This window comes from Myxocyprinus asiaticus, chromosome 12, assembly GCF_019703515.2.
Source record: "Myxocyprinus asiaticus isolate MX2 ecotype Aquarium Trade chromosome 12, UBuf_Myxa_2, whole genome shotgun sequence".
In the NCBI taxonomy this organism is placed as follows: Eukaryota; Metazoa; Chordata; class Actinopteri; order Cypriniformes; family Catostomidae; genus Myxocyprinus; species Myxocyprinus asiaticus.
In genome coordinates this window covers 7168460-7196190 of record NC_059355.1, presented here as the reverse complement: position 1 = coordinate 7196190, position 27731 = coordinate 7168460, and the positions used below count along the sequence as shown (strand labels likewise).

Sequence of the window (27731 nt, the reverse complement as noted above, 5' to 3'; positions counted from 1 at the left end):
TGTATTTTTGCATTGAAACTATAAGGTCATACAAAAATTTGTTTCCCCCACATTCCTGCATTAACATTCTCAAATATTCAGCTTGCACCATGATGCATCCTATGACACAGGTTGACAGCTATATTTTAAATGTTACACCCAGCATGCCCATTTATTCTCTGAATTGCAATACCACAATTAAAATGAACCCATTTCAGAAATACTTACATAGATGAGTCCCGAGTAGTATCTCTCCCTCAGGTTGTGCAGAACCGAAGCTTCATTCAGGCAGGTGAGCTCTGCCATATCCTCCACCTTGCTGAATTTGGGAGGGTTCATCTTCTGGATATCATCCTTGTTCACCTTGATCTTCTTCCCAGAGTCAGCAAGCTCCACCAGACACTCATCTCCAGTCTCCTCTTTGATGGAGCCAGCCTCAAAGCCAAGCTTCTCTGAGGGAACCCACACCAGCTTCTTAGAGGCCCAGTCAGCCTGAGCCAAAGGGTCATTGATAGTGTTGCGGTCGGCATAGAGGAACTTCTCTGCATCTGACATTCTGGCTACAAGGAGAAGAGAAAAGCATGTGGTTGGGTTTGTTTCAGACTTTAAACATCCCCATTTGAAGATTAAAATATCATAGGACTCCAGTAATAGGAGTAGTTTCTAAGATTCTCAACTTAAAAAAAAAAAAAAAAAAAAAGACAACTTAAGTTCCACACTCCTGTAGACACTCGGCCGTCATCGGGGTGGATAAATCAAGGGGATCTTTTTCATTTTCTTATTTTGGGTACATAATTGTACCCTAAAAGGCAGGGCTAGTACTAATGTGCTCTTTGGTTGGGGCATTTTGATCTTTAGGTTTGGCAAGTGTTTGTCTCTTCATCAGACCAGGAAAAGGGTGACAGAAGATTCTAGGGGAGGGGGGCACGTGGAAAATCTTAAAAAAAGGGTACCATCCCAGTGATGCTGTCATACCTTAAATAGTACCATTTTTCTAAGAGTATACATGACAGAATGTGCAACTGAATATTTGAAGGATGGCTGTCAAATAAGTAGGGTTAAATAAGAACTAAAAATAAATAACCACACACACAAAAGTCTTTAAGTCCGCCTTAACAAAAATCGGACTGGTACAATTTCAGGCACTTAAAAGAATAGTTCACCCAAAAATGAAAATTCTCTCATTTGTTCACCCTTATGCCATCCCAGAGGTGTATAACTTTTTCATCTGCTGAAATCAAATTTTCTAAATTTTTGAAGAATATCTCTGTTGGTCCATTCAATGCATGTGAACGGGAGCCAATTTTGAAGCTCCAAAAATAACAAGTCAGCATAAAAGTAATCCATAAGACTCCAGTGGTTAAATCAATGTTTTCAGAGATGATATAACAGGTGTGGGTGAGAAACGGATCAATGTGTGCATTTTTACTATAAATTCTCCTCCCTGGTCAGTCAATTTCCACTTTAACATTATTCTTGCGTTTTTCGCGATTCACATTGTGTGTTCATCGCCCCCTACTGGGCAGGGAGAAGAATTTCTAACAAAAGCATATGAATACTGATCCGTTTCTCACCCACACCTATCAGATCACTTCAGGAAGATATGGATTAAACCACAGGAGATGTATGGATTACTTTTGATGTCTTTGTGCTTTTTGGAGCACCAAAATTTTGGCACCCATTCACTTGCATTGTATGGCCCTACAGAGCTGAAATATTCTTCTAAAAATCTTAGTTTGTGTTCTGCTGAAGAAAGTCATAAACATCTTGGATGGCATTAGGATGAGTAAATGAGAATTTAAATTTTTGGGTGAGCTATCCCTTTAAGCCAGTCACACTAGCCGATTTTTTTCAGCTATTTTCAGGCACAAGCTTTAATTACATAATCGCCAGTCAGACGGAGGGAGATGGAGCTCGGATTAGCATCTGCCACCAGGAGATTGTTAACACCTTCACCAACAGGACTCCCTGCTGAGTTAATGGCTCCGACAATTGGGAAAGCAGATCAAACATGAAAGAAAAATTGGTCAGTCACCGGATTGAACTGGTCTTGTTAATTGACCAATGAGCTGCTTTTACTGAAGAACCAACAAGTCATCATGCTCAGAGTGCGATAAAAACATTCTGATCAGTCGCATATCATAAACACCGATTGTAATCCATAGCGATTCCATCGGCAAGCGTTTTTCTGGGGCTCTCCTACACAAATGACTAAAGAAAATCAGAAAACGGAAGCAGAACATTCTGTAAGGGTTAGTAAATCCTTTACTCACTGAAGCTGCATATGGACACAGGCTTTCTACATCAAGACCCAAGGGAATAAATACACAATCCACACCAGCCAACCACAAGCAAAAAGCACAATGGTTGTACCTTTTTTTTTTTTTTTTTTATAAACACTACATGTACTACCAAGACAATATAACTCCCATGTTCGCAAAAGCATAGTAAATGTGGTTACTCTTAGTGCAGTATATAGTACGTATACTGTGCACAGCAATGTTTTCTGCTCCGCTATTCAGCAGAGGCACTCAGCCACTACTGAATCTCCAGTGCCACGGCAAAAGATGATACCAAAGTTGTGAGCTTGCATTCTGAATTGAATGTGAAGTGAAATAATGCAAAAACACGTCTTTCCATTGCATTGTGTAGGGCTGAACGATCCAGTGAAATAAAATCAAAATGTGTGAATATTACACCGCAAAGGGCTGTGATGCGATTTACTTACAGTCTGCACGAAGTGCTCATGCGCAGCTCTGTTCTATGCGCATGTGAAGTGGTCCTGTGCCACTCCACAAATTTCATCTCATGCACAGATTAACAGATGCATTGCATTGGTTTGGTAACATGTGCTGATATATTTACAACACTCCAAATTCTCTTTCATTGTTCAAGTTCCTATACAAATCTTAAACAACCCTATGACACCAGGTTTTTATGGACAAGAGATCATCTCGATGGTTTAACCAGATCACATAGCAATGCCACGTTTATTAAAGACATTTATTGGGTATAATATTCATACAGTTATTATAATACAATTTCTTAATGTAGTAATACCCATTAATAATATCATCATCATCATCATCAGGGCATTACATTTCACGTGGATGCGATTGAGCACAATTTAAAATCAATCCCACATGTTCCAAGTTTATAATGCAGTGAATTTCTGCACTATTTTATTCATTTTAACATGTAGCTGAGAACTGGTAAACCAATCCATACAGATTAACAAATCAAGTCAATAGTGTTGTCTTTGTATCAAACTGTAATTCCACAACCTGGATGAATAATTCAGCTTTTCTGCGTCTCGCTCTCTCCCTCTTATGTGCAGCTTTCGGCAGCTCATCAAACGCATGTTGGGTTTAGTGTGAGCATGCGCAGTGAGGACAAGCACATTTTCTATACCTAAGATGTTACAGATCTATAAACCAGTTAATACGACATGAGAATGGCATTGTACAGCCTCTCTGTAAGCGAGCAATGTGTTAAAACTATCCATATTTAAAAAAATATAGTATGAATGGTGCTGCCAACTTTGTCAATTGGAAATTGAAGTGCCTTGGAAATGTACTTTTACCCATGACCTCTCGTGTAATGAAATAACCTCCTATTAGCTTTTGGGACAACTTATTTTCAATAGAAATACATTTTTGCTTACAATACTAAACTTAAATAAGTGCCCTTGCAGATTGATGACTTAATTTTGTTTTAAAACAATTACTTGTGTAGCCTTACATATTTAAGAAACAGATACATGCAATAGGCGTTGAATAATTATGACATAGCTGTATTTTTAAAATCCTGCTATTTAGAAATATTAGTTATATATATATATATATATATATATATCACACTATGACTTTGTGTCACTCAACTGATATAGAAGTTTAAAAATTCTGGGTCATCAGAAAAGCTTACCTTTGTAAATCCTTACTGTCTTGGGGGGGGGTTGAATAATTTAAAATGCAACTGTATATGAGAGAAAAAAAAAAAAACTGCATTTATCGTGAAGAAAATTGGCAATACGCAGCTTTAAGAGAGAGAGTTTTTTTTTTTTGTGTGTTAAAGATAGATTGAAGTGAACAGAAAGGTGAGAGAGGGTAGTCTTCGCCCCATTATACACTGCAAACACACACGTTTTTGATTTGTTTTGGCTTGTTTTCCAATTACTATTGGAGAATGTTGAATATAATATTAAAAATACAAATGTTTTAAAATATCTAAAAGTCCTTTTTTTTTTATGATGCATTCACCTGAGAAGCAGCATACAACATATTTAGACTTGCTTTTAGAGAATAGATCTTGAATAAGTGTATTGTCTTCACTGCACTCGCAGAAGTATAACAAGTGGGGGGAGAGAGAAAAAAAAAAAACCAACTTACAAAATTCACATATTTAAGATACATTCTCTTTAACAAGTCTAAATATCTTTTGTTGCTTCTCAAGTAAATGAATCTTGTTTTAAGGATTTTGGCAATTTTAAAATGGAAAGACAAAAACTCTTGATAACCATAGGATTTTTTGCAGTGAATTTCTTTACTGAATTAAGTTTTTTTTTTTTTTTCCCTTTAATTCAGTGAATGTCATTTAGAGATATTTTTAAAAGATGATTGTCCTCTATTGTTAGTAAGCACATTTAATACAACCTTTTAAGTCTTCGCACATGCTGAATAATTGGTTAAGAGTTAATGACTAATCGTTGCAATAAAATCGCCGAATAATCATTCTAATAATCTTTAGATTAATCGATTATCAAAACAGTCATTAGTGAAAAACATAGTTAAAACTTGTGTACTACAAGCTGTAAAGTTGTTTAAACAGTCACTTACAGTAATTTTAGGGTTTGCTGACATGACATAATGGAAACCAAGTTGTAAAATTGGCTGCAACTTTACACAGAAAAGGTTGCGATTTTATCACACTAAAATAACGTTTACACATATCCTTTACCTCGTCTATACTTTTGAAACTGAGTATTTTAACCTTCAAAAATTGGCCCCATTCACTTCCATTGTAAGTGCCTAACTAACCTTAATGTTTGCTTTAAGAATTAAAATAAATTGTGGCGATCAACATACCACAAATGCTGTTGATTGAGCTCAACTTGTATTGAACATGGAACATTCCTTTAAAAGGAAATGTTAGGGAGAATGGTGACTGAAACTAACATTCACTTTTATTGTATGGAAAGTAAGATGAAGTGACAGTGAATGGTGACTAAAGACATACTGCCTAACATCTCCTTTGATGTTCTATGGAGCAAGAGCTGAATTCTGTAGGAAACACTGGTGCACAGTATGCAAATTTTCTGTATGCATTGAAGACCTGGATAAACTACTACATTTGCCAAAATTAGCAGTATATACACAACTGAGCTTCCTGCAAGGAATACGGTTTCCCGCAATGTTCTCAAATTTGTTGTAATGGACAGTAGTACTGCTACCACCAGCTCTTCTGTCTTATGACCTCCTTCCCTTCAACAACCCCTCACAGGAATTCCATAAATTCCCACACTCGTGTAAGACTTGGGTGCTCAGCTTCATATTGCTAAATAGAAGTGCTTGATAAAGACTACAAAGTTTTGTATGGCTGAAAAAGTCCAACTAGCCTATGGAAGGTGGTACAACCTAATGTCCACATATTACCATTACAACATTTTTTTTAATAGATATATTTATTGGAAATATACACAAGTATGAAATATGCAAATGCACTAGGAAAAAAAAAGTTCAGTGTATTTCTTTTAGCTTGGCTTTTTCCATAATTTTGTTTTCAACATGAATGCCAGACAGGCTGTAATAATGAATGCCCAACTCGTACACAGGAGCTTCCCAGGTGCACTTGAAGGCAGCAAACTATACGCTTTGCATGTGCAAAATGACTTTGGATACCGCAACGCTGCAAACCATGCTGCTTTGAAGTTTGTATTGAGCCAAGAGAGATCAATCTGCTATGTTTAGATTCTCTATTGGTCAAACACTTTCACTGCACAAATTCCTGTGTTTAAATCCATGTCTTCAGAAGTAATATAAAAAGGTGTGGTTTTTGGAGCTACAAAAACCCATTCACTTGAATTGTGATTACCTACGGTGCCGAAATAATTTCTAAAAACTTTTGAGTCCTGCTGAAGAAAGAAATTCATACACATCTGGGATGGCATGAGGGCAAGTAAATGAGAGAATTTTCATATTTGGGTGGACTATCCCTTTAACTATTTAACGCTTAAAAAGCAATTACACTAATTAATGCAGTATCTTTTTTTTTTTCATCCTAAAACTTCACTAATGTTCTTTCCCACCTCCTGTGGCTAAAATTGACATATACACATTTCCAGGAGGTCAACGCTCGACTTGACTGCACATCCTAGCACAAACTGATTGTGTGGAGCGGTGCAGCTTGATATGAACTGAATCTGCCCATTTGATCCTATAATTAAGAAAAAAAATAAATAAATTTAGTTACAGGATGTCCACTGATTTTATGGCATATACAGTGCATTTATAAAGTATTCAGACCCCTTCATTTTTTTCACATTTTATGTTGCAGCCTTATGCTAAAATGCTTTATTTTTATTTTTTTACATCAATCTACACTCCATACCCCATAATGACAATGCAAAACCAGATTTTTCATAACTTTGCAAATTAAACAAAAAAAAAAAAAAATATATATTTTCACATTGACATAAGTATTCAGACCCTTAACTCAGTACTTAGTTGAAGCACCTTTGGCAGCGATTACAGCCTCAAGTCTTTTTGGGTATGATGCAACAGCTTTGCACACCTGGATTTGGGGATTTTCTGCCATTCTTCTCTGCAGATCCTCTCAAGCTCTGTCAGGTTGGATGGGGACTGTCAGTGGGCAGCCATTTTCAGGTCTCCACAGAGATGTTCGATTGGGTTCAAGTCTGGGCTCTGGCTGGGCCACTCAAGGACATTCACAGAGTTGTCCCGTAAGCCACTCTTGCATTGTCTTGGCTGTGTGTTTAGGGTCATTGTCCTGTTGGAAGGTTAACCTTCAGCCCAGAGCGCTCTGGACCAGGTTTTCATTAAGGATCTCTATATTTTGCTGCGTTCAGCTTTCCGTCAACCCTGACCAGTCCCTGAAAAACACCCCCACAGCATGATTCTACCACCACCATGCTTCACCGTTGGGATGGTATTGCGTAGGTGATGAGCGGTGCCTGGTTTCAGACATGACGCTTGGAATGGAGTCCAAACAGTTCAATCTTCGTGTCATCAAAACAGAGAATCTTGTTTCTCACAGTCAGAGTGTCCTTTAGGTGCCATAAAGGCCAGATCGGTGGAGTGTTGCAGTGATGGTTGTCCTTCTGCAAGTTTCTCCAATCTCCACACATGATCTCTGGAGTTCAACCAGAGAGACCATCGGGTTCTTGGTCACCTCTATTACCAAGGCCCTTCTCCCCGATTGCTCAGTTTGGCCAGGGGGCCAGCTCTAGGAAGAGTCCCGGTTGTTCCAAACTTCTTCCATTTAAGAATTATGGAGGCCACTGTGCTCTTGGGATCCTTCAATGCAGCCAAATATTTTTTTGTAGCCTTCCCCAGATCTGTGCCTCGACATAATCCTGTCTCTGAGCTCTGCTGGCAGTTCTTTTGACACCATGGCTTGATTTTTGCTCTGATATGCATTTTCAGCTGTGAGACCTTATATAGACAGGTGTGTGCCTTTCCATATCATGCCCAAATCAATGGAATTTGCCACAGGTGGACTCTAATCAAAGTGTAGAAACATCTCACAGATGCAAGGCTTGCAAGGATTCTTGGAGTAAAAGTCCTCTGCCTATTCAGACTATGAATATACTCTCAGCCCCATTTCAATCCAATTCCTAATTAAGTGCAGCCATACAGAAAGAAAAAAAAAAAAAAAAAAAAAAAGCCAAGAAAGGTGAAGTGGTATGTGGACAAAGGTGAGAATGGGAAATATATATAATTTATATTCTAAGTACTGTAACCAGAAAGTAAAAACTATGCACAACTGCACAGCTTTGGCATACTGTTGAGATAATGAGAGAGGAGAGAGAGAGAGAGAGAGAGATTAGGAGATTAGCCGGGTGTCATCGCTGTCTGCAAGATTATTAGCAGCTCAGTCGCTGTGATTAAATGCAGATGACAGCGTGCGAGCGTGCGCACAATGTGCACTTCTACTGGATTACCCATTAGGGTTTTCACTTGATTACAATCATATAAGAGAGACCTGAACTATATGTGCTTTAAAAAGGACTAAGTCTAACAATTTACTGAGCAAAGTGAAATGGTTTTTGGAGGGTGTCGATATAGAAAAGTTGTTTCAACACGTTGACACACTTCCTCCAAAGCTTGAGGCTTTAATGCAAGACCTTAGAATGCAACATGTTACAGCTTGTTCTCTGAATCCATTACAAAGTAACAGGAGAACAGCGAAAACAGCCCGAAACCATGCATAATGGTGTTTGCAACATTTCAGCCCAGTTTAAATGGAGGAAAAATCACTCCATCCCTAACCGTCAAACCTGATCTGACTGGAAATGTCTGGCTAGCACAAATACACAAGACCTGGTAACATTTCTTAAAGTATATTTGTTAAAGGGCGAATGTCACAAAACCTTTTAAGAACATGTCCAGGTCATATTTCACCCATACTCTCATCATCAACTCACCCTCATGCCACTCCAGATGTGTATGACTTTTTCTTCTGCAGAACAAATGAAGATTTGTAAAAGAATATTGCAGCTTTGTAGGTCCATACAACGCAAGTGAATGGTGAACAAAACTTTGAAGCTCCAAAAAGCATATAAAGGCAGCATAAAAGTAACCCATGTAGACCTTATTCACGCTAGTGCCATTTTTTTTTTTTTTTTTTAAATGGGAATGACAGAGGCTGTGAGGGATAGACTTACCATCTCTTCAATGTCACGAATTATATAAAGCTGTATAAAGCTTCTAGATCACATCTGATTTTCCACAACTCATGATGTCTGGAGTTCTTTGTATACTGAATGTTCTTAGATATTTTATCAATTGTTTGTCTGCAGAACGATCAAAAAACAACTTTAAACTGCAGTACAGCCCATTGAAGAGACTGCAACTCTATCCCTCACAGCCTCGTTGTCATTCCCATTAAAAATCAAAGATGGCGCTAGCGTGAAAAAGGTCTATGACTCCAGTGGTTTAATCTATGTCTTCTGAAGCAATCCAAATGATTCAGGATGAAAACAGACCAAAACTAAACTGTTTTTTTTGTATTATTTTTAGTATTAATCTTGACATCAGCAGTTTCATTGGCAATCATGATTTCAAGCTCGATTACACTTCCCAGTGCATTTTGGCACTCTGTGCATGGGTCAAACACTAGGAAGTGTAATCGAGCTTGAAATCATGATGGTGCTTAGAGACTGCAGTGGCAAGGTGTACAGTGAAAAAGGAGTTACATTTTGGTCTCTTCTCACCTAAAACCAATTGGATTGCTTCAGAAGATATGGATTAAACCAATAAACCACTGGAGTAGTATGGATTACCTTTATGCTGCCCTTGTGCTTTTTGGAGCTTCAAAGTTATGATCACCATTCACTTGCATTGTATGGACCTACAGAGCAAAGACATTTTTCTGAAAAGCTTCATTTGTGCTCTACAGATGAAGTGTCATACACATCTGGGTAAATTAGATAATTGTCAATTTTGGGTGAACTATTCCTTTAAAAATCTGTCCTGCATTCAGATCTTCTGTGGTCACCTGTAGTGCCATGCCTTATTTGATCCCTCCATCAGCACGTTTTTCCCCATCCCTAATCTTAGCTGACGTTCAATCATGCTTACAGTTCAAATCCCAACAGCTCAGAGATAGATAATTATAGTCAACAAGCAACACCAAAGCGCCACTGAACAGAAATACAATGTGAAACAGCTCTAGTGCAAAGAAATTAAGTCACATTCATGTAACATGTAGCAAGAGTACTGAGAGTATCATCTGAATGTGTATCCTCAGGGTTGAGTGTATAATCAGGTCGTGTTTGATCTAGAAACTTGTCTCAAAGCAGCTAGGCGTGTTGCACAAGCAGAGAGCAGCTCATTTTATCTGTTAGCGGGGAATATGTTGAATAACACTGCATTCTCGCGCGTACTAACTCTTTCTTCTGGGTATCAGTAAATATGAATAAAAAGGCGTACGTCGGGATACTCAGATTTTCAAAATGTTTCTCAAAGTCACTCAAATTACAACTATTAGTAGTTTATACACACACACACACACACACACACACACACACACACACACACACACACACACACACACACACACACACACATTTTTATTATCCTGGATGAATTTTATCAATTAATCGTAGCACATATTAAGACGCGCGTGCATTGGCTGATTGTGAAGGACAGGTTCAGGTGTGCGCGCGCAAGTGATAATGTAGCATTTACCTGCTTTCTTTTAGTTGAGAAGATCAGCTTTATCCAAAACTGCTACTTTTCTACAGAGTAAAACACGGCTGCAAGAAAAGTATCCGAAAAACAGTAGAGTTTGCGATACTTTCCTGTGTCATCAGCGTCCTTCTCCTCACCAGTTTCTTCTCTCTTCTGTTGACAAACTCCCTCCGTCTCTTAAACCAGCTGTGTAGGCGTGGCTTAACATCACCGCGTTTATTGCTCCGCCCCGCCTACTCTTATTAATTTAACGCTGCTTTGGTAGTGTCAATCAAGAGATGCGCTTTCACTGATTGGTCATTTCTTAGCGCTAAAACAGGTACATTTAGAGTAGGCTTTTTAGGGCTTTAGGCCTTTTGTGTAGGTTGAATTTATGACAGCAGTAATTGTTTATTCCTGCTTCCACTGAAGCACACAAGCTCTTTGGATGATTATTAAATCATACTGGGATATTATGGATTATCAGGTTTTGCATAAACTTGTGGAGTGCTCCTGTGCATAAAATTCAGAAATTCATGTAAATCCTTTTCACTCAAACTGTTATGCATAATGCTGATAATATAATTTGTAATGAAAAAAAAGTGTGTTAAATGAGAATCAATGCAAAACAGAAGCATGTTCACTAGTGGAACTTTTGGGCCTTATTGTTTGGGTGGCTGACACATAATACACAATAATAATGTGTCCATGGACTTTTTATCAACATCAAAACTATAGCTAAAATATTATATGAATGCATAAAGGGAAAGTGTATATCTCAATCCAGTATTTGGTCACCCTTCTATTAGTTTTTCACCATTTATAAAAACTCTATTTTGTTAATTTAGCCTACACTAGTTTATTTCAAATTGTTCTGCGGTGCAACAAAATAAGTTTTAAAAAGTACAAATATTCCATGTAGTTTCTCAATTAATTTGAGATCTTAAAAGCTGCATGCATAATCATCATTAAAGAATTTGCAAAAGCTGTTTAAATAGTTTTAGATAGCCTGCCGCACCGCTGGAAATAGTACCCAAAAATATGTCAGCTAACCATATGAAAATTGCAATACTTTAACTTTTTAATGAAACGTTACAAAATATTGACTTCAAGTACTTAAATTACTTCTGTAATTACAAAAGAGTCAAAGTAGTCTTTGTACTGCAGAGAGGGAGTTTTTAGAGTATTAAATACTGTATTTCAGACGAGGTCAAGGCCGCTGGAACGGATTTTGAACAGGGGTTGCTGCGGGCGTGCGGGTGGGCGGACAGATGGGGTGGGTGTGGGGGAGGGTTTGGGTTGGGGATGGTAAGTTCAGGGTTGGCCGCTGCTGTGGAAATAACAAAAACTACCCCTTAACATTTCCGTCATTACTTTCATTAACGAGATTAACACAGAATAATACGGTTTGACAGCACTTAACGGGGTTAAGCAGCACCCCCAGCACCCCTACTTCCCGCGGCTATGGACGAGGTCAAGTGATTTGATTTATCTGAGTACTGCATACTTACATCAAGAAGATCAGACAGTTATGATGCTAAGTCACACAATATTTAACTCAGTATGTTAAATGCATGGGGTTAAAGGAATGCAGTGAAGCTACTGGTGGAGGGTGTCTGTGGGTGAAGGAATGCAGAGTTTTGTCTGTACCTGCAACCCTGCAGTGATTTTTCTTGGTAGATTTGAAGAGTGGTACTGAGGAGGTGGAGATAGAGAGAGAGAAAGTGCCCACAGGATATTATAAAACACTATGATAAGTTGTTCTATAAACTGCTGAGAAATTATCTCCATTGGCTGGAAGGTTCTAGACGTCGCATTTTTCTGTGTGTGTCAGTGAGGGGTTGCCAGACATGTGCATTGTTTATTGTAAATTATACTGTTATTGTCACTTAAGTAAACAGATCTCCACTGTGGACAAATCAAAAGGTCAAAGTTCAAGTAAGTTCACAGCTAAAGGCAGACAATGGACAGATATGTCCAATTAATCCTATACTGAAGTGTCTTAAAGGAATAATTCACCCAAAAATTAAAATTCTGCCATTATTTACTCACCCTCATGTTGTAGTTTAATGCTGTTTTTGTTTTTTTATTTTGGAACACACAAATATCTGAAGAATCGTCACGCCTCTCTTTACATACTGTATAATTATAGTGACCATGTCTGTCAAGCTCCAACAAGGAAAAAAACCCACTATAAAATAAGTTTGTATGACTTGTGTGCTATTTTCATCTAAATTTAAGTCATTATTCACTGAAAATCTCCCCCTCTGCTGCAGCTCTGAAAGCAATATTCCAAGTTCAGTACAAGTTAAGCTCAATCGACAGCACTTGTGGCCACAAGGCATAAACAATATGCGTGTTAATAATATTTTTAGTGTGATAAAGTTGATTAGTAACCTTTTATATGCAAAGTTATGAACAATTTCACAAATTCCTAAAACCCCAAAACGATCATAAAAATGACCATTTAAAGAACTTTACAACTCAAATAATACACAAATTTTAACAGAAGAATTAATGAAAGTGCGTATATAAAATTATAAGCTTCACATTTCTGACTTAAACCCTCATAAAATTGGCCTCATTCACTTCCACTGTAAGTGCCTCACTGTAACCTCGATTTATGCTTTTTTAAAGAAAAAGGAGGGACGAGTCAAAATGATTCATTAACAATATGCCACAAATGTTGTAGATTGAGCTTAACTTGTATTGAACCAAGAATATTCCTTATCCACCATTCCTCATATTCAAACTGCCATGTCGTGATCAATCATGACACTCGAGAACCAATGGCGCTGGATATCAAACTTGGTTTGATGCATTAATCTGCCATTCTTGAATCTGACGTGGACCCAAATGACATTTCAGAGCTTTGGTTGAGATGAAGATTTTCAGTTAATGGCAACATTATTTTCGCCCTGTTTCTCACACAGTGCTATCAGATGGCTTCAGAAGACTTGTAACATAATGAAAGTTGGATGAACTACTTTTAAGGTGTTTTTTTTTTTTTTTTTTGTCCTCCTTGGAGTTTGACAGCCATGCTCATTGTGATCAATCATATGGATAAGAGCTGCCTTAAGAGTTTTCTCCTCTGTTTCACAGAAGAAAGAAATGCAGGTTTGGACTGTCATGAGGGTGAGTAAATAATGACAGAATTTGAATTTTTTGGTGAACTATCCCTTTTAGAAAGCAGATTAAGACTGAATTCAATGGAATGTAACAAAACAGATGCCCACAGCAAAAACAGACAGAGATCCAAGCATGACTAGTTTAGGAGGCATAAGTGTCTCTCTGGCCTCAGGTGGGTTGATTCTGCCTTATATGGTATGAGAGAAAAGTTAAGGCACAGAGAAAGGAGTGGTCTGTTGTTTCTGCAGCAATGGTTTTGGATTTCCCCACAACCTTACAGGTCCACTGCCTTCTCTACCTTCTTTCCTCCTTCCTTCATCTGAAATAATCAATGGCATGAAAGATGGAAAAATACATTTGCAAGAAAAGGCTTGTTACTACTTGACTTCACACCAGATGAGCAGAGAGCAAATGAGCAAACGAGATTTCTAAACCCTGCTCTCACCTTGTTCGTCTGTGTTCTCTTTCATAGACACTGCACTATCTGTTATCTTATCCATTGCAATAATACCAAGCCTACATAGGTTGTGTTATGCGAGATGATAGTGAACGTGAAAAAAGTGGCCAGGCTGATCCTGGTCTCTCTTCATAGTGTGTGTTTATGATTGCTGTGTTATTTGTTTCCTGTTGATTGTACTCCCAGAGGGAGAAAGAGACAACTGGGCAATTTACATGATTTGTCACAGCGGTGGACTACTATACTGCATCCAAAAAACTATTCAAACCTTGTGCTTCAATAAAAAAAAAGTTACTCAGATGACCTTAGAAGACAAATGTCTGCGTCAAAAAACTGCCATAAAAATATTATCTATTAGTATTATTTTCCACTTTTACTGACACTGACCCATAACTACCAAATATTCATTCATTTTCAGGATTTTAAACCTTTAAATGCCAGTTTGTTTACATAATGCCACGGTTGTATTTTACACACACATACACACAAATTTCTCAATACACACATACAAAACACACTCTGACATCCATACCAACACACCCGCACAATTTTAGCTGCATCATTTATTCAACTGGCCTGCAGTGCTCTATAATACAGCAAACAGAAAATAGGAAAAAAGCATGTATTTGCTCCATAGACTAAACATGAGTAAAATGGCTCCATCTGGTGGAAAATATAAAAAAGTAAAAATTTTAAGCCAGGGCTCTGCAATGAAAGCATAATGTCATAGAATTCATAATTTTATGCTTTAATGGCACAAATATTGGGTTTAAATGGGGAATTTTTTGTCCTTAAGGTCCTGAGTGTAACTATTTTGTGTACACAGTGTATTATAGATGTATTATAGGAACTGAGGTTGAAATATCAAAATTCCCCCAAAATATACAACTTTGGCAAAATTTATGCCGTTGGCATTAACGCAGCCAAAATGATCGAAAGAACAAAAATGCAAAAGACAAAAATGTCCCGAAGGTCGAACAAGATTTAAACAAGATTTTAATATTATTACTAATATATTATTATTATTACTATTAATTTATCATTATTATGCATGCTGTGTTCATGAATTTCAATTAGAGTCTACAGGGAATATTTGTACTTTGAAAAATTCATTTGTTACACCACAGAAGTAAACTGCAAAAAGTTGATTAAAGCAATATTCGGGTTCAATACAAGTTAGGCTCAATCAAAAGCATTTGTTGATTAATGAATGTTTATTACCACAAAAAATATTTTGACTCATCCCTACTTCTGGGTTACAGTGAGGCACTTACAGTGGAAGAGAATAGGGCCAATTTTTGGAGCATTTAAAGACAAAAATGTGAATTTTTTAATTTTACAAAAGCACCAACATTAATTGCTCTGTTAAAACTGGAGTATTATTTTAACTGTATATTTGTTTAATTCTTCATTTTTATGGTCGTTTTATGGTTCACGTCTGAGTTTGGATAAAATTGGCTACTTTACACAGAAAAGATTATTAAGCGATTTTATCAAAGTAAAATCATGTTAACTCACCTGTTGTTTACATCGTGTGGCTATACTTTTGAAACGGTGAGTATTTTAACATTTACTGATTGGCTCCCATTTACTTCCATAGGAAATGTCTCACTGTAACCCAGATTTTTTCTTTTTTTTTTCTTCTTCTTTAAGAAAAGGAGGGACAAAGCCAAATACATTTTTGTGATAATCAACATTATGCTACAAATGCTGTCGATTAAGCTTAACTTGTATTGAACCAGGAATATACCGTTTAACAATGGTCAAAAAAGATGAAAAAAGAAAAAGAAATGGTGACTAGTCACTGCATCTAAAATGCTCACTTTCTCTTATACATTCATACAAATTTTTACCTAAAATCTTGATATCGAAAAGAAAAGTTATTGTCATTTATCAACAACCCAACTTCAACAAAAAAAAAAAAAAAAAAAAAATATGGAACATGTATAAATATTGTCATAGAATTAACCAGTATTAAACCTAAAGTGTCCATTTTTGGAACGTATCTTGCACATATTACACAAAGTCAATTAGCATTTCTGAACAAAATGATTTAAAAGTTATCATTACGTACAATGTACACAACCAGTCAAAATTTGGATGCACTTGATTTAATTTATTAATTTAATTCTCATGATCATAAAAAAACCTTTTGATCCCAAGGTGTATATATATATATATACAGCATTGTTCCAATAGTTATATTAATGTTATTTCATACTCGTATTGGGATTAATTTACTTATTATTCTAAAATGTTAAAAAGTAATAATAAGGAATGAGTAGGTGTGACCTAACATTTGAGTGTAGTGCAGAGTTTCATGCATTTACATTTTCAAGTACCACCAGGGGGCAGTACAATCATAAACTTAAGCCATTTTCTTTTATTAAACGTTAAATTAGCAGTCAGTTCTGCACCGCAAGAATCACTTCTTCAGATTTATTTTTTATTTTTTACAAAATGAAGGGACGCTAAACCTGAACAGTCACATCCAAGCACCGCGTTACATACAGAGGCTTTATCTCACCTCCTCCAGTGAACAAACTATTTAGAAAAATGCTGGCTTACAAAATAGAAGATAACAACAATAGACAAAATGTCTGACAACAAGCTTTACAGAATAGTTCCCTCTGTTCCCTCGTAATCTCTCAAAATAACCACAAATGATTGTTTAACACAAGTCTCATGAAATTGTGTTCTAGACTATAGACTTAAGTTGTTTAATGGTAACACAGCAATTAATTTTTCTTTATTTTTTTAATCTAAAATGGCAATCTCAATGTGAAAAAGAAATCTATGTACAAAAGTATAGACAGTCAGACAGTTGAGAGGAGTTGAGAGGCTGGTGATACAGATGTTGTCCCAAATAAACCTTAGATAAAGCCTGAGGTCTCATATATTTTTGGTTTTGGATTAATTTAATACATTGACCTAATGTCAATGCCCCAATTAAGATATGTAAATGAATAAATTAACAATTTAAAAGGGGAAAAACATTAACATTTTATACAATGTAAGATATAAAACTACATCCTGTACATATTTGCTACATCCTGTACATTTGTCACCCTTAAATTCTAGACAATTCTATAGTGCTGCAATTCTCTTAGTTTATTATTAATCCATAATACAATGTATTTTATAATTTCTATGGCCTTTTTTGGAATAATCCAATGTTTATTTTTCCATGGTTACTTGATAGAGTATACTTAAAGTAACCTATAGCCATAAAAATAGTGCTAACTGTAAAATAATCTACTTAATTTCTTTCAAATACATTTACTCGAGTGCTACAACCTACCAATACCTCTATATTAAAAATAGAATTGTATTATTTTTTACTCTTCACCCTTCAATTCAGTAAATATTAATCTCACAGTAGATATTCAGTTTATGTATGGCTATTACATGAGAAAATATTTTTGTAATGGACACAGAACGCTCATATATCAACACCTTTAATTAATAATAGCAATACACTGTAATCATTACGAAATCTGTGGAAGCTTATTATCAGCTGGAACATTTTCCTTTAAAAAAATAAAATAAAAATAATAATAATTAAAATACCCACCCAAAAGACAAGAGAGAGAAACCAAGATGATTAATACAAACATGAAACAATCCAGACTAAAATAAGCAATATTGCTGTCATTGCCTCTGTCATCCAGTAGGGGGCAGTAGAGGCGAGTATGGGACAGCTCTAGACCTGAGTCGAGTATGATCTTGTAAGAGAGGGTCTAGGGCATATGCAAGTGGAGTATTCAGAAGGCATGTCTAGACTGCGCTGGAGATGGAGCGACGAGAGTGGATGAGAACATCGGGAGGGGCGGGGGACAGGTATGGCTGATGGTCATGTGATGCCTGTGTACAAAACCCCTGGAACCTGCTGAGCAGAGAAAACAAACATATTTGAAAGAGTGTGAGATGGAGAAAGTGGCTTACACAAGAAACAGGGCAACATTTTCCTGTGAAACAAACATTTAGGGAAAGGTGAGAAAGTTTGCAAGACAAGGAAGTGTAGATCAACTGTATCAAAGTTTGAAAGCAGATACAGTGGCTCTGTTTCAAAACCTCATAAGCTGCCTTGGTTTCTACTGCGTACACACACAACTATCTTTTAAGGCAGCATGCTAACCAAAATGGAAACTTTAAGCCTGGTCCACATTGCAGCTTATTCTGGACAAGAACCGCCCACTTAGAAAGGAAGAGGCTGAAAAGCAACCATTCTAGAGGATAGCATGTTGTTCAGCTAATGATGTGATACTTTATTGACACCTTTTGGTATTTAATGAAATACAAATTTATTTGCAATCAAAATTTCTCTTGACTTCCCAGGGCATGCTGAGTGACTCCTGCCAGGTCTCCTAAGCAACCAAATTGGCCCAGTTGCTAGGGAGGGTAGAGTCACATGGGGTAAACTCCTCGTGGTCGCTATAATGTGGTTCGTTCTCGGTGGGGCGCGTGGTGAGTTGAGCGTGGTTGCTGTGGTGGGTGGCGTGAAGCCTCCACACGCGCTATGTCTCCGTGGCAACGCGCTCAACTTTTGAGCGCGTTGGGCATTACAAATTGGGAGAAAAAAAAAACAAAAAAAAACAACAACAACAAAAAAAAATTATCTTGACTTATACGCCATTTTGGATGAATTTTTACGTAGCTTGTCGCAGTGCATTCTGGCATGAAGGATACAACATGATGCTTTAAGAGCCGTTCACACCTAACACATTTTTGTGTGTGTCTGCGCTGTTTTTTAATTGTTTGTCTATGTAAACACCCTATGGACGGATGTCTTTGATAGTTGCTCCACATCATGCTGTTTTTTCAGTGTCTCACAAAGGAGTGGCAAGTTTTTTAGACCCCATGTCAAGTTAAAAGAAATGTAGCTGTTGAACTTCAAAGACACATCTTGAGACACCTGCGTAAATTAGGTTAGTAGCGTAAGTTAAGTAGGTGTTAACTACTTTTAGTTAACACCTCCCCAACACTGCTAATGAAACGCTTTGAAATAATATTTGATTTAGTAAATGCTGGTAGATATATGATCCTATTATTTAAGACTATATAACAACTCCATGTAGGCAGCATACCTCATTCAGGTGTAGAACAGTACATTATTATCAAATACAGTTAGCTAAAACACAGTGCTCTTGTTTAGATATCCCATGCCTCGCCTCCCTATCCTGGTGTCCACCCATCACCCCTTACCTGAGGGCCACTTAACTTTTCGAGTGGACTTTCTATGCAGGGCATGGCCACCATGGGCATGTTGAGTGGGGGATCTGGGTGCGGGGGCTGCAAAAGGGGTGGCATAGGTGGGAGTGGAGGCTGGGTCTGCTGGAAATTATTGATCACACATGTGACCTAGAAGAATAAAAAGAGCAGAAAAGAGAGAAGGTTAATTGTGACTACAGAGTTGTATAAGGCATTTATGGCAATGCAGGATTATGGATGAATCAGCCTGTTGTGGATTAGGGACTTTATGCCCAGAGCATGTTCTGCTAAATCCTTGGCATGTTTGTGACTGGACTTGCTTTAAGAGGATAAAGCAATGAGTCTGGAGCAGGTGGATTAGCTGCAGACTCACTAAACACTTGTTAGTATTTGTTCTTAAACAAACTTGTGTTAAAATTATTCAAAATTCAGTCATGAAACTCTACATGGCGCAAGCTGATAGGTCCTTTGAACATATACTCTGTTAGCCAATTAACTTGCATACTCTCTTTTTGTCTAACATTTAAATTGCCTCAGTTGTTGCAGGTAAGCTGGTTTCACTGCAGTGCATTATGAGAGTTTTCTCTCTGAAACCATCCTCCTCCCCAGCATCACAGGTCTAGATCAGATTCAACTGTCTAAAATCTATGGAATGCAAGTGAATTTGCAACTCAAAGAGGAATACACGAACCTCCCTGCTGAAAAGACCAGCTTAAACCAGCAGTTAGTGCTGGTTTAGTGTTGGTCTAGCTGGTGGACCTGTGGTATCAAAATGCAATTTTATGATGTAGGTTCAAGCCATGCAATGATGTATGTGCAGTGCATTCAGAAAGTATTCAGACCCTTTCATTTTTTTTTTCACATTTTGTTATGTTGCAGCCTTATGCTAAAATATCACATTGGCCACTCAAGGACATTCACAGAGTTGTCCCTAAACCACACTTGCATGGTCCTGGCTGTGTGCTCAGCGTCATTGTCCTGTTGGAAGGTGAACCTTCGGCCCAGTCTGAGGTCCTGAGCGCTCTGGACCAGGGTTTCATTAAGGATATCTCTGTATTTAGCTGACCCTGACCAGTCCCCCAGTCCCTGCCGTTGAAAAACACCCCCACACCATGATGCTACCACCACCATGCTTCACCATTGGGATAGTATTGTGCAGGTGATGAGCGGTGCCTGGATTCCTCCAGACATGACGCTTGGAATTGAGGCCAAACAGTTCAATCTTTGTTTCATCAAACCAGAGAATCTTGTTTCTCACAGTCTGAGAGTCCTTTAGGTGCTTTTTTATGTCTTGCACTGAGGAGAGGCTTCCGTCTGGCCACTTTGCCATAATGCCCAGATCGGTGGAGTGTTGCAGTTATTGTTGTCCTTCTGCAAGTTTCTTCCATCTACACATATGTTCTCTGGAGCTCAACCAGAGTGACCATCAGGTTCTTGGTCACATCTCTTACCAAGGGCCTTTTCCCTAGATTGCTCAGTTTGGCCGGGCGGCCAGCTCGTTGTTCCAGACTTCTTCCATTTAAGAGTTATGAAGGCCAGTGAGCTTGTGGAAAATTTCAATGCAGCCGCAATTTTTTTGTAGCCTTCCCCAGATCTGTGCCTTGACACAATCCTGTCTCTGAGCATTGAAGGCAGTTCCTTTGACCTCATGGCTTGATTTTTGCTCTGATATGCATTTTCAGATGTAAGACCTTATATAGACAGGTGTGTGCTTTTCCAAATCATGTCCAATCAATTGAATTTGCCACAGGTGGACTCCAATCAAAGACAAAACATCTCAAAGATGATCCAGAGAAATGGGATGCACCTGAGCTAAATTTCAAGTGTCATAGCAAATGGTCTGAATACTTATGTCAATGTGATATTTCAGTTTTTTCTTTTTAATAAATTTGCAAGGTTATCAAAAATGGAATGTAGATTGATGTGAAATTTTGTTTTTAAAGCATTTTAGCATAAGGCTGCAACATAACAAAATGTGAAAAAATGAAGGGATCTAAATACTTTCAAAATGCACTGTATCTGCTGTACTGGCTTGCTACAGTACATACTTAAAAGCATACACTGTCTCATTAAAGCCCAAAACAAACTATAAGAAAGTTTGTGAACACAGACGCTTCTAGCTATGCAAGTTCAGTCTTGTGTGTTGTTGCATTTCTAACAGTGAAGTACATACTTAAAGTGTGTAGTAGAAGTATTTAAATTGTAATACAGCCCTTAACTGAAGAACACATGGAATGGTTTGGCTCCCATTATGCATATGCCGACTGGCTGAACTTAAACAGATTGCAGCTCAAATCTAGGATATCAAGGGTTGCCAAATCCTTACTAGAAAAGCAGCAATGGCTCCCCCAGTGAGGTATCCTGCTAGAACATCAGACCAGTGATTGCGGTACTCGGCTACACGCACGATGCCGACCAGAACAGCCAACGAGAGAAGAGTCAGACACAGAGTGGGTTTGGTCAGCCTTGTGCCTTTAGTGCGCCAAACCAGAGTTATGTACATCTGCAGAAAACACATATCAAATACAAAGAAACACACATTAAGGGCCATTAACACTGAATGCGTTTTTTCCGTCCGTCTTTGCGGTTTTCAAATTGTTTGTAAACCAGTGATAGACAGACATCTTTGATTGTTGCACGGTGTCTCTGAGTTTTTTCAATGTTTTGCACATTTCTTAGATGCTGTGTCAAGTTAACAAAAATGTAAACTTTAAAAATGTGCCTCAAAACACCTGCATTCTGTTGTGCTGCGCCTAGCATTTTTAGGGCAAGAACATGTTCAATTTGATCGGCCCCTAAATATGCACAAAGACATACACACAGCATTAGTATTCAAAACTATACAATTATATAAAAATAATAATGTCATTAGCTGTTTACATATACTAGTCCATATTAAAACCTGTTTAGCATGCTAACATACTACTCTTAATATTTCTGCAGTATATTGTACTTACTAGTGCTGCAACAACTATTCAATAAAAATCGCCAATAATTGGTAATTAAATAATCAACAGGGAATTTAATTACTGATTATTCGAATATGTGCACCGCGCACAGAGAAATTCTGTCAGTAACGTCATTTTACAGTAGTGCAAAATGCATTTGCATGATGAAACTCAGATTGATGTTTTTGTCCAAAGCACAGAAGGACTTTATTTTAAACACTTCAAAGAAGATCAAAAGCATACAGTTAATTTTTTTTGGCAGTTTTTTTTCTTTTTTTTTTAAATCAAATTTATATATATATATATATATTTAAAATGATTAAAACCGGGTAATATTTTGTAAAAATCAGATTAATTGAAGAAATAATTGCGAGATTAATCAAAATAATTGTTAGTTGCAGCACTAGTAATTACAACGGCAGTTTACAGATATTTTTTTGTTTGATCAGACGGACATTGATCAGATGGAAAATAAGTGATTTTAATTTGAAAATGACATCTGGTAAACTGACTCAAATCGAATGAAATGAGGTCATGTGACAACAATGTAAAAATAGTAGGCATACGTTTATACTGCACAGTATTCAGTTAGAAGTAAGCTAGTATTCCATTCCAAACATAGCCAATGTTCATTCATTTGTCCACAAGGGGACAAAATACCATCAACCTCTCAACCATGTCCAAGTACCCTGAATCATCTTTTCCTGATCCCATTAGAGCAAAAGGAATGAGACAAAATCTATCAAAACTGCACACATGTATCCTGTCAATTAGTGTTAGCACTAATGATGGAGAGGAGAAAAGGATAGTGATGTCACCTCATGCTGTGTCATGTTTGATTTCTTATCCAGGAAGTACTCACCACCGTATAAACAGCAGAGTACATACTCAGCGCTGTGTCTTTTGAGGGGAAAGATTTGCGGGCAGAGGTGATGAGGTAAGGGTTCCCAGTGCATGCGCGGCGCTCTGTAATGTACTGCATTGGTGAATGGCAGCCCAGCGCTGTGTAGTTCGGGCGGCATGTAGACAGGAAGTGAGGAGTTTGATTTCCTGTAACCACCTGTCCTGCATTGGCAAAGATGGTGGTGGTAAAGAGGCCAAAGGAGTACACACCTAAGTGCAAAATGACAAGAAAGGTTAAGAGAGACTGCAATAATTTAAAAAAGTTTCATCAAGCACATCAATTGTTATTTCGTCTGGTTAGATTCTATGGACTATAAGCATACTTGGGGGAGCACAGAACACAAGAGCCAATGCTGAACTCCAGTATTCAAACTCAACATATGCTGGTGAACATCTATGCTGGTCTTTTCAACATGGAAGCAGAGAAAACATTGCTTACCAAGAAAACGGACCATGCGTCTCAGCAGCGGGTTGAAATAACAGCAGTCAGCCGTTACAATCGTCTTCTCCTGTATGTCCTCAGGTTTAGTGAAGAAGGATGTGAGCTCCCCCAGCAGTATCTGCAAAACACAGAAGCAGAAATGATATTTGGGTGAGTAAGGGGGACAACAATATTTACTTTCCTTAAACTGATTGGCAAATATATGAGGACTCATTTGTCAATGTCATGACTTCCCTGGCTTCGAATCCAGAATTTACAAGAAATCGGTCCAATTTCCAGGACAATAATAGATTCTCATTTTCAGTCCCATGAATGTATAAATGCCAAATGTACCAGCACAGCTGCAATTTATATATATTCAATATACCTTAATGGGACAGCATTAAAATAACATGACTTCTGAATCCCAAGCTTTACAATTTCAGGAATTCTAGCTTATTTATTCATGCTGGCCTTACAACATACAATGCCCAGTGCACAGTTTAATACAAGGTTATATAGATGTTTACTGATCTATATGTTTTTGTATGTATATACAGTATGTGGGTATTAATGTGTTTCATGTACGTATTTATATGTATTTTAATTTGTACACATACGTACGTATATATGTTTTCAATAAATAAATAAATAAATAAACAATAAAATAATAAATAAATAAAACATGACTCCATAAGTTGACATTTTTTATTTTACAGAGGAAAGCAAGACCATATTCTGACTGGATCCAAAACACATTGAAATTTAACAGAATTCATAGCTAACTTTCAAGATTACAGTCCCCTTCTATGTATTCAGTGAAGAGCAAATTATTTCAAGAAAACAAGATTAAACTCTAAAGCAGAGGATTGTAATCCTCAGGGGCGCAGCTACCTATTTACTGGGGTGTATGCAAGCAATATCAATATGGGCGCCCACTTGAACGTTTCGTGGTTTGAAAAGTTTCCCCGGGCACCTCCCTTTAGGGTTGATTTGGCACCCCCATTTGTGTGTTGCCCATATGCACTGCATAAACTGCATACAGTACCTCGTTTTTATGCCACTGGTTAAACTCACCTCAGTGCTGTTGTACAAGTAAACAAACTTTGACTACTTTTTTAAAGACAATTTGCAATGGAGTTTAGTGTCAAGTCTGCAACACTTTTGAACTGTTTTGGTGCTATCTGTAAACAGAAGAGGGCACACACGTGCACACGTGTCTATAATACTCAAAGAAAACAATATGTTAGCATTTCCATTTGTTACCCTACTGACCGGAAGTAGCCAATTTAGTGTGCCATCTTTACACACTCAATTCTGCATTCAGGTTATCTGATCCATTCACCTGAGCTATAGATGCCATGTGACTAATCACTCTGGAAAATGATGAGCGGTTATTGGCTAATGGCACCAGAAGAACATACCGAGCCCTTCACTAGCAACTGTCCTGAGCTGTGATGTCAAAGGCAGCAGAAAGGGAAAATATTTGTCCCTTTAATGCCTTTAAGTGCACAAAAATTGTGCACTGACAAAAATGTACTAGGCCTAATATAATGAAATATTTACGAAAAAAAAATCTTTCAAATTACACATCAGTGGAGAGAGATGCTTTTTGGTAACCTGGTCTCATAGAATCAAGATGCTATATCTTCATTTTTGCAAAATTATTTGTATCTATTTATTAAAAGAATGTTCTGGGTTCAATACAAGTTAAGCTCAATCGACAGCATTTGTGGCATAATATTGATTACCACAAAAATGACTTCTGACTTTTTATTTATACTTTTTGCCCCTCCTTTTCTTTATAAAAAGCAAAAATCTGGGTTACAGTGACGCACTTACAATGGAAGTGAATGGGGGCCAATTTTTTAACATTAAAATATTCACTTTTTAAAAAGTATAGCCACAAGATGTACACAATATGTGTGTGTAAACATGATTTTAGAGAAATAAAATCACTTACTAACCTCTGTAAAGTTATAGCCAATTTTACAACTTCGTTACCATGACGATGTAATGTCAACAAACCCTAAAACCCTAAAATGACAGTGAAAATGACAATTTAAACAAATTGCCTTTAAACCCTCCAAAAATTGGCCCCATTCACTTTCATTAGCCACATTCACTTCCATTGTAAGTGCATCACTGTAACCTACGTGTAATGACCACATAATATCATTTTGCAAAAATATCACCAAAGTCACAATTTACATGAGATCAGACCAGGGCTGTAGCAAGGAAGTCTGGGCCCCCTGATTGTATATTGCTCTGGGCCCCTTACCTAGTAAAAAAATACAGTTTTGAATTTGTTGTAGGCCCCCCTGGACCTTTGGGCCCCTAGAATCATTTCCTCCTTTCACCCCACTAGCTACTGCCCTGGATCAGACTCCTTTGTGGGCCAAGATGGTGCAGTTCAGCATCTAATAACAGAGGCTAATGGGGCCACGCTAGCCAGCCAAACCATCAATCCTTTGTATACTTGACTTGACTGAAATATTTTAACCATTTAATCTCCACAGATCTGATTGTCAGCGTGTGGTAAAAGTGGTGCTTGTTATGCTGCACTCTTGCTTGTGCTAAAAGTTCTCTTGTCTGCATCCTGATAACTCAGTTTCATAGATGCCACTCCAACCCTCTCTCTAACAGAAAATGGAAATTATTCAGGGACATGAAAGCCTGAATCACAAAGTAACCTTCAAATGTTTAGTGTGGTGCTGTGTATTATTTTTTGTGTGTGGCATATTGGTATTTGAGAGCTCTTGTGGCATTACAAAAACGGGAAAGAGGGAAGAATGAGAGTGAGAGTGAGAGCGGAAGACAGAGAGGCAGAGAGAATGTATATTTCACAAAAACATCCTTGACAAATAAGAGTGCTCTGCTTCTCTGCAGCATTGAACCAGCAGTAATAGTGGCAGCCATTATGCTCTTAAAATCCTCAACACACATTACACCTCTAACACATATGTTATTAAGAGTTGCAAAACTCAATCCACAAACACTGAGTTCACTCTGTGCTAAACATTAAAGGAACTATTAGTACTCTTAGTAAAGCATAGTTCAATATGTAGATAGATGAGAGGAGCTATGGATGCCATGCGAGGATCGCACGTGTGAACGGCGAGCTCTGCGCACTTTGCTAGGTTTATTAATTATTATGATAAACCGGTGAGATTCGATACATTCTGTTCCATAACTTCTAGGAGGACAATATGTCAAAGAATTCAAAATCCTCGGGCTCTGGAGACACAATTTTACTGATGTGGTCACAAGAGTGGAGGATGTCGAGAAACGGATCAATTATCTGGAGTCATCGGAGAGGGAATTATCTGCTAATCCACTAGTGACCAAGGTGGATTTGGAGTGTGTCTGGGAGAAGGAGGACATGGAAAACCATAGCCGGCGGAATAATGTACGTATCGTGGGAGTCCCGGAGGGAGTAGAGGGACAGAATATGGTGGAATTCCTCGACGGGCTCCTTCCGAGTCTGCTCGACATAGCAGGCCATAAGCTGGAAATCGAGTGAGCTCACAGGGTTCCGGCTTGGCGATCCGCTAAGGGAGACAGGCCCGATCAATTCTGGCCAAATTTCTGAGATCATCCGATAAAGCTCTTGTGTTACGTGAGGCGAAGAGTAAAGGAAGGCTTTCCTGGAAGAACCACAGCATTTTCTTGTTCCCAGACTTTGTGAACTCAACAAGAGAGAAACGTGATCGATTCAAGGAATGCAAGAATCTTTTACATCAACGGAAGGTCACTTTTGCACTGATATTCCCGGCCAAATTGAGAATAGATGCTAAGGATGGCCATAAAACATTCACATGCCCACAGCAAGCGACGTCCTTCATAAAGTCAATGGAGTGAGTGAGTCGTATTGTGGCGCTCACATTGCGGCCGGGTGGACGACTCACTGAACATTTGCTTGACAGTTTGAGGAACCTGCACGTTTTTTTGTGCTGGTGCCACCTATCGGCTGCAGTTTATTTTGTGGAGTATTTCTTGCAATGTCATTGGAGTGAGTAAGTCATTTGCTTGTACTCATGTTGCAGCCGAATGGACTGGCTCACTGAACATTTGTTTGACTGTCTGAAGAATCTGTGCACTCTTTTTGTGCTGGTTCCGCATAGCAGCTGGAGTTTATTTTGTAGAATAATACACATTTAGGACAGTTTTATAGATGAAGCTACATGCTCTTTGTGTTTATTCTGCCTATTGGCTGGAGTTTGTTTTATAGATTTTCTTTTGCTGTGTAATTCTGTCTCACAAAATTTGTATAG

The 27731-nt window shown here is 37.9% G+C and overlaps 2 protein-coding genes across 2 annotated transcripts in view; both read right to left on the bottom strand.

Moving 5' to 3' along the window:
• LOC127449074 (myosin-9-like) overlaps positions 1–10555 on the bottom strand; it is a 42461-nt gene extending 31906 nt beyond the window's left edge. The window contains exons 1-2 of the mRNA XM_051712219.1: positions 10407–10555; positions 208–539 (exon numbers count right to left, since the gene is read on the bottom strand). Coding sequence (XP_051568179.1) covers positions 208–534 — 327 coding nt within the window. The 5' untranslated portion in view covers positions 535–539; positions 10407–10555. The remainder of the gene's footprint in view (positions 1–207; positions 540–10406) is intronic.
• Positions 10556–16351: 5796 nt separating this feature from the next.
• LOC127449092 (phospholipid phosphatase-related protein type 5-like) overlaps positions 16352–27731 on the bottom strand; it is a 72491-nt gene continuing 61111 nt past the window's right edge. The window contains exons 4-8 of the mRNA XM_051712251.1: positions 23476–23596; positions 22996–23246; positions 21512–21688; positions 19196–19335; positions 16352–17860 (exon numbers count right to left, since the gene is read on the bottom strand). Of these exons, the coding sequence (XP_051568211.1) occupies positions 17752–17860; positions 19196–19335; positions 21512–21688; positions 22996–23246; positions 23476–23596 (798 nt within the window). The 3' untranslated portion in view covers positions 16352–17751. The remainder of the gene's footprint in view (positions 17861–19195; positions 19336–21511; positions 21689–22995; positions 23247–23475; positions 23597–27731) is intronic.